The 10,751-nt window shown below is 35.5% G+C and overlaps 1 protein-coding gene across 3 annotated transcripts; it reads right to left on the bottom strand.

Annotated features, from left to right (window-relative positions):
* Positions 1 to 210: 210 nt before the first annotated feature.
* On the bottom strand, positions 211 to 10,480 carry LOC120279098 (kinesin-like protein KIN-4A). 3 transcript variants are annotated; one of them, XM_039285958.1, is made up of 25 exons: positions 9,950 to 10,480; positions 9,078 to 9,224; positions 8,815 to 8,964; positions 8,221 to 8,474; positions 7,674 to 7,861; positions 7,464 to 7,588; positions 7,152 to 7,188; positions 6,804 to 6,895; positions 6,571 to 6,681; positions 6,334 to 6,465; positions 6,116 to 6,209; positions 5,834 to 5,952; positions 5,122 to 5,220; positions 4,913 to 5,026; positions 4,705 to 4,821; positions 4,551 to 4,631; positions 3,369 to 3,440; positions 2,951 to 3,044; positions 2,847 to 2,878; positions 2,661 to 2,758; positions 2,467 to 2,562; positions 2,155 to 2,376; positions 1,687 to 1,852; positions 1,036 to 1,182; positions 211 to 719 (listed from the first exon to the last, which is right to left on the bottom strand). In XM_039285958.1, the coding sequence occupies exons 1-25, from the start codon at positions 10,067 to 10,069 to the stop codon at positions 492 to 494; spliced, it is 3,135 nt and encodes a 1,044-aa protein (XP_039141892.1). In that variant the 5' UTR covers positions 10,070 to 10,480; the 3' UTR covers positions 211 to 491. The 3 variants fall into 3 exon arrangements, with proteins under 3 accessions (XP_039141892.1, XP_039141893.1, XP_039141894.1); XM_039285959.1 differs by having other exon boundaries at positions 5,834 to 5,949; XM_039285960.1 differs by lacking the exon at positions 9,950 to 10,480 and having other exon boundaries at positions 9,070 to 9,202.
* Between the last annotated feature and the right edge of the window lie 271 nt (positions 10,481 to 10,751).

Raw genomic sequence — 10,751 nt, 5'->3', positions numbered from 1 at the left:
CATCAAAACTGCACAAAATACTCACCTCACACATCTAAACATGATCAATCATTTTATAGCCATTCAAGCTTGCAAATTGACAAAGCCATAACTGTAAACCTTTTTAATTTTACAATGTTAAAACCACATAAAAAAAAAAGGCCTTAACAAACCAAAAATAAAAATAAAAATAAACCTTTACATCATATACTTCCAATATAATTCAACAAATAAAAAGAAAAACAACATCTCAAGCTTAAAATTATGATGAATTTGCATCAAAAATCACTTTACATGATGCTCTTTACTCTTTTTTTTTTCCTCTGAAAATCACTCCAAAGCATGAAACAAGCTCATGTTGATTGATTGATTAGTTGACAGCTTGTTTATAATGCCCAAACTTTAGAACATTATGTACACATGCTCAAGTAGATTTTTTTCAAAGCTTAATTGCACGCACGTCGTATCTTTACCGTGATGATATAATAGTTAGAAGTGAGAAGAGCTTGAAGTCATAGTATGGGCCGTCGAGGTTGCAGTTGAGGCCGAGGCCGAGGCTGTGATCTTGTGATTGTCTCGTCACACTGGCGAACATATTCAGACAATCTCCATGGTTTCTGCCATTTCCACTTAAATTGTAATAGCCATTGGTGATGACTTCTTTTCCATTTCCATAGTTTGCCTGCTTGTCCTGCCAGTGCCAGTTTTTTCGCCACCGGTAGTTGTCTGACCGGGACCATCTGAAGTTACAAATATTAGAGCAACTAATAGTCTCACATTGGTATATAAATTTATATGTCCCGGTCTCAGATCCAATAAAAGGTTGAATTCAGATAAAGATAATGTGTTTGTCTTGTCTCTAATTTGATCTAAATATACCCTGGTGAACACTAAAGCGACAGATTTAGGAAAATATGGATATAAATAAGTTTGACAATCCAAGTCAGGTTGGATCTAGAAAATATATGTTTATTTTGCATCAACAGCGAAGAGTTTGGACTCTAACAAATTGACGAGCAACATAAACTTGTCAAGCAGTATAAAAAATAATCTAACCTTTTGTTGTGGCATGTTGAATGCTCTACTTGGGGAATTAGCAATGCCAGGTGTGTACTTGAGCTGTTTTTGAGCAGGTACAGGTACAGGAGATAGTGGTGTGCTGGTTTCATCGGCGCTGTGTTTTAACAAGCCATTTGATTTTTCCTGAAATTCATAACATACGAGTCACAAATTATAAAACAACAACAATTGTCTATGTAATATTACAAAATTAATGTTTAAACAAGACATCATGCTATTTGGCTCGTCGGATAGGGACATAACAATTTATGAAACCAAGATGTGGTGAAAGCTGTAGATGTAGGATAAACTGATAAAGAACTACTAACAAGATACATAGTGAGTTCCTTACCTCTAGTACACTTTCAGAGAGATGCATAATTGAGAAAGTTAGTTCTCTATTTGAGATGGTACTTCACAAGAACCTAAATCACTCTTGGATTCTTGTTTTCATCCCAGTATATAACTAGCAAACATGCAGATCCTTAATATTTTCTCTATGAATTCTTTCCTATTTGAGCTTGTGTTCGACATGGCAAACAGTATCCATCCCCGGAGAGAAAAAATATTACAATGATTTTGTGAGTATCTTAGTGTGTGCGTGTGTGTGTGTGTGTGTGTGTGTGAGAGAGAGAGAGAGAGACTCACAGAAGGTGGTGGTGTAGCCGGTGCAGAGGCCATAGTATCCTCTCTTGATTTCAACTGCTTCTCTGCTTCTTTTCTCCGAGCTTCGCTAAGTCGGAGAATGCCAACAAGCTCATTCATTTGCTCCTTTAGCTCCTTGATCTCAATTTCCTTTTCCCGTAACTGGCATCTATTTCCACACATAAATCACATTAAAATAACTACAGAGATCAATAAATATGTTCTCATTAAAAGTATATGAAAGCATCATAACATGAACTCGTTCTGTATGGGAGAGATGATTCTAAAATATATGTATTTCAATGATTTTACTTGATCTCCAAAGATGTGTGATCAAAATTGGTAATCTTGGTTATGGTTTATTTAAGTTTCAGTAACCGGTGGCAGAATTAAGGTAGGAAATAAGCAACTAGATAAAAACAATGAAGTACATAAAAAAGACTGATGGCTTTATCTTGTATAAGAGAATACCTTGCATCCACAGCAACACTAAACATGTACTGGAGCAAGCTCTTTGCATCTCCCATTGATCGCAGCTGATTCCACCGCCCACGACCAGTAAATGCACGTTCTCGTTCCTCCGCTTCAGATAACTGGGAAGCCATAGCGACAAGAGTATTTGATGAAATGCTCACCATATTCTCCAGTGATGCTATTCTAGCCAGCCTTGCATTTGGTGACATTGGATATATTCTAAACAAGTATTCAAACATGCAATAAATTATACTTCATATTCAAAGCTCCAATTTCCAAATTGAACAAGAATTGAAGGAGTTCTGTTACCTGGAAGATCCATTTTTCCCTCTTGAAGGACTATGTCCCCCCAGAAATGCATCGTCTTGCTTCAAGACGGCAAGTTCTTCTGCTAATGCAGCCCGTCTAAGGGGCAAAGGAAAGAACTATTAGTCACTATATTAGAAGAAAATGCAACGCCCTATCATCTAAAATGAAACTTTGGAAGCTACTAGAAATCATACACTTGACTTTGTTTCTCATATTCTGAACGAACTTCATGCACATGGACCATGACTTCAAGCTCGTGATCCAGCCACCGTTGGAATGACTTTTCACTGACCTGAAAATTACTTTCTTTGAGGTTACTATATTTCATGCATACTATTTTTATTCAGGAGTCTAGAAAGCAGGATGCAGCATTAAGGTACCTGAGTTCCAGGAGAATTCCCATTTGCAGCAACTGGAAAATAAAAAGGAAAGTCACTACATTTGCATTGGTTATTAGGGTTACAAGTTATTCATGAAGAAGTACCTGAATTTTCACGTCCAGCAAGTTTACGAGCTTCTAACAACTCCTTCAATTTCTTGGTAGCCATGGCAGCCTCCTCTGTCTTCCTTTGCAGAACCTACACAAGAAATCCTTCTAAGCCAAACAATCTTTCATAAGAAATAGAATGGCGCGCAAGTGAAGAAGAGTGAATGAAAATTTAACTACTCTTTCTTGTCAAATGATAACCTTCGGTTACAAGCATTTCAATCAACAATGCCTTTGAACTGGTGCTATGCTCGAGAAAATTAATAATAATAAAAATAACAGTGAAGATATGTTTTCAAATTAGCCATAGATAACGACAAAAAATAGCCAATATTTAATAAGCAATTGTGATTTTGATACCATATGAAATAGCCATTAAAAAGTACCATATGAAAACCATTAAAGAATATAGTACCAATTTCTGTCGCTGGTTCAAGGCTTGGAGCTTGTGCCGCTCATATTCATTTCTCCTCCCTTCTTTCCTTAACTGGTTGAGCAAATGTATTGCCATGATTAAAACAATGAAATAATTTAAAATTAAATCTTTTAGTTAAACTTTCTCATCAAAATTGAATGAAGATAAATTTAATGACAGCAAATGCATGGAAGCCAATCATCTTGAAGGAATGCAAGGAAAACAATCAAGAAACTTTGGGCGTTTCTTAAAGATACAGGATTCCACAAAAGTAGTTGTCTGGTTCCACACAATGTCACACTTACCAAGTTGGTACAGTGCTCAGCATGCTCCTAGAAGTGTAGTCAACTCCCACAAACCACTAAATCAAATCTTAAAAACTAGTATCACAGTGTTGAAAATTTTGATTCTGTGTTCACAAATGATACTGTGGTATGAAAATCCAAGGAAATATTAGAGGGGGAAGCTCAAGTTTATGAAAAGAAAATAGGAAGAAAGCAGGTTCTAAAACAACATACATGAATTCTATAAGGCAAAAGTAGAAGTTCAGAGCTCAGAATGATGGAAAGACATAATACAGCCCATAGTATGAAGGATTAAAGCCACCAATGTCCCCTAAAATCTAGTCATTATTCATTTTGGCCCGTAAATTTTGAGAATGTTGTTTACCCACCAACTAAATGAAAATGTTAGTTTTGACCTGTCTATCTATTGGGGTGCTAATTACGTGCTAGTTGCCCATTTTGGGATGACATGACACATTTTGCCAGACCAACAAAATGGTGATGACACAGCCATGTGCCGCTTTTTAAAAATATATATAATAGAAAATTAATTTTTAAATGATGATGCAGAAGTTGAGGCAGCATATGCCTGAAGGGGCCAAAACAAACATTTTTATAGTTTATGGGCCACAACAAACAATGAAGCAAACTTTCAGAGCCATTGGTGGCTTTAATCCTAATATGAATGTTATGCTCAAAAGCTGCTTGTTTTTCTAAAAAATTAAGATGAGGCATGATGGTTTTGGATGTTTTTGATTATGAGGTATTTTAAATGCAAGATGTTCTTCAAAAATTTTTGATGTACGCCCCTCGGATTTATACTTTCAACCTCAAATAAATTAGCAAACAGAAAATGAACATGAATGTAAGTGAAGTCATGATCTTGTAAACAATGCACCTGAAGAAGTTCCTTTTCCCGAGACGCTTTCCATTGCCGAAATTGTTCTGCTTCTTGTTTGATCTTGTGTTGCAACTGAACCTGCATTATTAGGAAACACTCAGCAATGCAAGTATAAAAACATAAACAAAGAGGATAAGTTGGCAGAACCAACCTTTTGTGCTTTAATAAATTGTATTTCATCTTGGAGTTTCTTTGCAGCTTCATCACTCCTCTGCTTTTGCTTCAAAAGCTGCACTTGATTTTCTTGTTTTTTCTTGAGGTCCAATATCTAAAGAACAGAATTCATGCACATAAACGAACAAGATAGATATAATATAACATCCAAAATCCCAAATGGCATTAGTTCGACAAAATTTCACCTGTGCTTCAAGGGACTTCAATTTCTGCAAGTGGGCATCTGGTAATTTGTGTGTTTGCCCATCAGAATTACCAGCCAAGCTTTCTACTTCAGCCAAAAGACGGTCCCTCTCTTGCTGAAATGTTTTATATTCTCAAGCATGAGAGTTGAGGAGCCAGTAATAATAAAATTTTAAATAGATGTGCTGAACTCGAAAAAATTATCATCAACCTGTACGATTCTTTTTTCATCTTCAAGTTCCACGAGCTTCTTTCCAAAATGCTGTTTGAGAGCAAAAGTTTCAAATCCACCAAATGATTTCATCTCAGACTGCAAGAAGCAAAACAACAAATACTCTATTAAGTTAAAACAACGAGAATGACTAGCAAAATAGTAATCATACATGAAACAACAACTTCTAGTCTTCATAAAGTGAAATACATAAGAACCGTCAGAAGCATTACATATGGCACAAGGAAAGGAAACATTATGGTAAATCAATTATCAGAGTTCAAGGTTGGGTGTCTTTTGTGGGATTCAACAGCATCTCATATTCATGATCTGTAGATAACCAAATCATCACGTCTCTAATTCTGTTGAAAACATAAAAAATTATGAAAGGTACTATTTGTTAAGAGTAGTATTAAAATGCTAAGAATCTGAGGAAATTTATGTCATCTCACTTAACAGTAAATTATTTGTACTGTATTTATACTTAGTTAAATAGTTTTAGTTAGTACCTTCCTTAATTTCATTTCTATTTGAATGATGACTACTGAACTACACATTGCGTGCAGACATTTGCATTTGTGGAATAGAATGTTGTTGCCAATATGTCACTTGAATTCAAGCACAATTGACTGGCTCTGGTTTGAATGTTTTTTCATAAAGAAAAAAAAGAAACTTAAAAGTCATGAAAAATAATGCTGATAATCATAATTACCTCTTTCTCCTCTAAACGCTTATTTAACTCATTCAATTCCTTGCCCATAGTGTTTTGCAACATCGTATGTTCCCATTCCTTAGCTACCTCTTCATCAATCTCCTTTGAGTTATCAACTACTGGTGGAAGCAATTATCAGTAAGTCAAATATGCAACTGAACGAAACAAATGCAGCCAAATGAAATAAAGAGAACTAGATTATTCCAAAAATCTAATTCTCTCACATGCTCCAAAAATCCAAGAATAAATTATTAGACATGGGGAATGCTATAAGAAATTTGCCTTCTAGGTTATCAGCCATTTGATATTCAAAACTGTCTGAACACTGCAGGCTCCGTTTCAGCCCTTCTGATTTCACAAAACAACTTCTACCTCCCTGAAATATTAACCACGAAATTCTCTCAACGAAAAGATCATCTGATCGATAGAATTTACATAGACAAGTTATCAATCCAAATTTAAGTAGGCCATGAGATTGAAGTTTATAAATAATTTCATACAGATAAGGTTGCTAGTTGAGCTTCATTTTCATAATGCTCATCAGCAAGTCCGAGTTGGTGCCGGTACTCATGAAGTTCCCTTCGAAGATCTTCATTGGTAGATTCAAGCCACGAAATTCTTTCCTTTAGAACCTAATATGAAAATCCACTAAGAATTCCATCTCTGGCATCCAAAAGTATTTTTCACTTCAAAAGAAAAAAAAAATCCCAAATAATATCTAAGTGTATACAACATACTTGAACTTCATCAGATGAAGTTCCTCCTCCACGAGCAAGTAGCTCGGCCTGCAAGTATTCAAGCTGCTGACGCATCTTTTGCATCTCAGCCGACATTGGATTTCGGTTGACCTGTACAAGGAAATTGAGCTAACAATGTAATGTATGCAACTACAATCAGAGGATTCGGGTTGCAAAGCATATAGCTACTGCTCACTAAAATTTATGGCCAATGGTAAAAAAAAAATACTCACAATAGGTTTATTTTGAATGTTGCGGGCCCGATTAGCATATTTCAGTGTGTTAAGAGACTCCTCTGCATTAATATCTGCTGGGCTTATACAAGCTGGAAAAAAGTTTAATAATCGAAATTAAGGCAAATAAAGATATCAACTTTTCATTCCCTATGCTAGTAATTCTTTGAGTTCAAGCCATCAAACAACAAATATTTTACTCATAACACGAGCATAACCTATTATAATCTTCAATATTGTATTAAAAGCAGGTCATAACGATTTAATCATGATCAAACTTTGTATTCATGCATCCTAACAGCATAAATTCAAAAAGATTATGTAGACTATTGAAGACAATTATCTCACCAATCATCACAGTCCGGCTATTTCCCCCAAGAGAGTCCTGTAAAATTATAGGAAAGGTAAAAATATGAGATTCAATACAGTCAAGGACGATTTTTCTAACCATCTAATGGTTTTAGGAAAGGCAAAACAAAATACATTACAGAAGCGAATGGCAAATATTCTAGCTACAATTAGTGCTTTCGAACAATGGTATTTACTCATGTGCAAATACGGTAGCTCTTCTACTTTATATTTTGACTTTAAATAAAAGGAACGGCCGTACACATCAACAATAATGATCCACAATAAAAGTGGCAGAAAGAAGAACCACACCTGCAAAAGTCGAGTAAGCTTGCTGTCACGATAAGGAACATGAACACCTTCCTTCCTCTTCTTCTCATCCCCAAGAGCACTGATGACATTGCCAAGTGCCAGAAGTCCCTTGTTGATATGAACACCTGAATAAAGTCAGCAGATGTAACTTAACAAAATGATTTACTTGAAAAACAAGGAGGCTAGAAAATAAAATAACCATCACAGTACCTTCTTTGAATCGTAAACCATCTGACCCTGTGCGTTTAGCCCTCTCCGAACCTGCAAGATCTACCAGATGGAGCTTTGCACATAGATAATCTTCATTCATGTCCTCAATAGGACTGCCATCTGCTGCAAAAATGGGATCTAGTTTGCGCATCTGCTCCAATGTTATTGTGAAAATCGCATGGGAGCGACTGTTTCAGAAATTTGCCCAAAGAAATGAACATCATTAACCAATTTTCTATAGATGTTTTTAAAATAATGAATCAAATACACAATTAATGGGCATTTAGAAAAGTAGTTTTAAATCAAAATACAACTTCGACCAGACAACATTTTGATAAACAAAATATATATATATATATATATATATTTTTTCTTTTTTTTTTGGTGACCTTTCATTACTGAATATGGGTATTTGCGCACTGAATCCTGAATGATTTGACTCCACTGAAACCAGGTTTTAATTTGAACAATTCATAGTAACACATTAAATTAAAATTAGTGTTGCAACTCCTATTGAAAGAAAAAATATTGAAGATATAATATTTACCTTGATTGGTTATTCATATTTGTACTTCCAGTTGCTCGACTTGATGAACCTTGCTCTAGACAGGCAGCCATTTCTGCTTGGGAACTAACATCAACTTCAGTAGACCCAGCAAGCGTTATTACTCCATTTGATGCCTCACGGATTTGTACAACAGGCTTCCCTGGTACTGTTACCTTCCCAACATGTACGTTGCCAGCCTCAACCTTCCCAGTAGAAGCAGGATCCAACAAGTCTCTGACTTCTTCTTTTAGAATCTGTAATTAAGAAAAATGCATGCATTATTTACATAATAACTACAAAAAATCTATTTTCCAGACATTCTCATTTGCTGTTCTTGATAAGTAGTAAAACTGTATCAAGAGAAAATTAGAAAAAGATCAGAGAATCTAAATACACAAATAAAGCTCAAAAGTTTGATATCACCAAAACACATCGAGAACAACAAAAACTCATTCATATGAAATTATATGTCGGTTCTGATATAAAGACCAAAATAATGTACCTTCAAATATACATACAAGCAAATGCTATCCGTCTGATGATTCAGAACAGGAATTAAAAGTAGGAATAAAACAAGATGAACATCAACTGTACCTCAATAAATGAGACGCGCAACTGAAACTCTGTTTGATGTTTCAGACTCTCAATCTTACTAAATAGCGCATTCATAACCTGAGGAATAAGTCCAGATTGACTACTGTCCCTGCCTCCTGTCCCCATCGTGTATGTTTTTCCCGAACCCGTCTGTGGCATCATAAGCAGAATATCAGATGTTTCAACTTTCGAAATGTTGCTCAGCATGATAATGAAACATTTAAGGGGCATACAGGTAAGCATTAGATTTCATACTACTTAACCTGACCATATGCAAGAACAGTTGCATTATATCCTTGGAACAAACCATCGACTAGTGGAGCGACACACTCTTCAAACATGGCAGATGATGGAGAAGCAGTACTCCCATAAACATGATCAAAAGTAAATGAATGACTTCCAAGTTGCACCTGGATATCAGATGCATTAGACTGGAATTTCTCATTGAATCCATATTCAAACTTGATGAAAACAAAATACATGATGCATGATAAATAATCAATCACACAGATGATGAACAAGAAGCTTTTAAAGACAATGTGCCTCAATTCATCCTCACTTTAAGTGGATAAGTGCATTTAAAAATAAATAAAAGAAAAAAAATACATCTGGTGTTTTTTGTCAATTCCAAAGACTAAAGAATATAGATAAAGAATTTGGGCAAAAATGCAGGACAATGTTATTTTCAAAATCTCTATTTAAAGAAGGATCCCTTTCTAAGATTAAACATTATACAAAACTATCAAGAAATCACCCATTCATCCGAAAAATTTAAATAAAAAGAATTCCCAAATCAAACAAAAAAGTTAAGAAACAATAGAAAAAAAGAAAAGCACACTCCTTTTTTCCAATTTATTAACTAAAACACAAACACACACACACACGCAGACAAATATATATATATATATATATAAGGGAAAATCAGAACCGAATTTCAATCCAACAAACCCCAATTCAGCACCAAAACAAACAATCCTCCAAATTTCTCATGAAAACATAAAAAAAAGAAAAGATCCAAACTTTAATGAAGCCAAAAAAAATAAATAAATAATAATCAGCAAGAACAATCAGATCTACAACAACAACAACAAACCAAACAAATCCATGAAAAAAAAAAACCAAAAGAAATCCAAACCTGGGGTTTCCCAGGAACAACAGAAACACAATCCTTGCAACCCTGCAAACGCTCATCCCCAATCAAAGGCCGGATATGCACAGCAACTTTGACACAGCAGTCCTCTCCACTGCTCTCCATTTTCCTCAACAACCACCACCACCCAAAAAAGAAACAAAACCAAAAGAATCAAAACAAGCAAAGAAGCACTAATAAGCAGCACTACTACCACTGTTACTGCTGCTGCTGCTGCTGCTACAAAAGAAGGAATGCATGAAGAGAAAGAAGAGAGAAATCAAGAGAAAGATGAGAATTGTGAAAGAAGACACTGAAAGGCATTAAATTGGGAGAAGGAAAAGGAAATGAGAACAAGAAAGGGAGGTATGTTGGTTGGGATGAAGAAATGGAGGAGGAGGAGGAGGAGGAGAAGGAGTAGGTGGTAACAGAAGTGAAAGCAACAGGAAGAGAGGTGGAGGTGAAGGAGAAGCAACAATCATTTTACTTGGGACTCACTGCAGTGCACAGGTGTAAGAGACACAAGCCAGAGAAAGAAAGAGAGTGTGTGTGGGGTTTTAGAGAGAGAAGAATTTCCTTTTTTTTTTTTAGTATTCTTCCCAAAATGCCCCTGCATTGCTGTTTTTTTTTTCCTTCTAGTAGAAATTTTTTGAGAGAAAGGAATTGCATTGTGCAGTGTTGGATACAGATTTCATTTCTCAGAGAAGAGATGCTTGGATTGTGGAGGGAGAACTTCTTGGTTTTTTTTGGGTAGTATTCCTAAAATGCCCCTGTATTTGCTAAATTGCTTTGTGGTAGACAAGAAGCA

Source organism: Dioscorea cayenensis, chromosome 16 (assembly GCF_009730915.1).
Source record: "Dioscorea cayenensis subsp. rotundata cultivar TDr96_F1 chromosome 16, TDr96_F1_v2_PseudoChromosome.rev07_lg8_w22 25.fasta, whole genome shotgun sequence".
In the NCBI taxonomy this organism is placed as follows: domain Eukaryota; kingdom Viridiplantae; phylum Streptophyta; class Magnoliopsida; order Dioscoreales; family Dioscoreaceae; genus Dioscorea; species Dioscorea cayenensis.
Note: the sequence above shows the minus strand (reverse complement) of the source record. Positions and strands in the feature narration are given on the sequence as shown.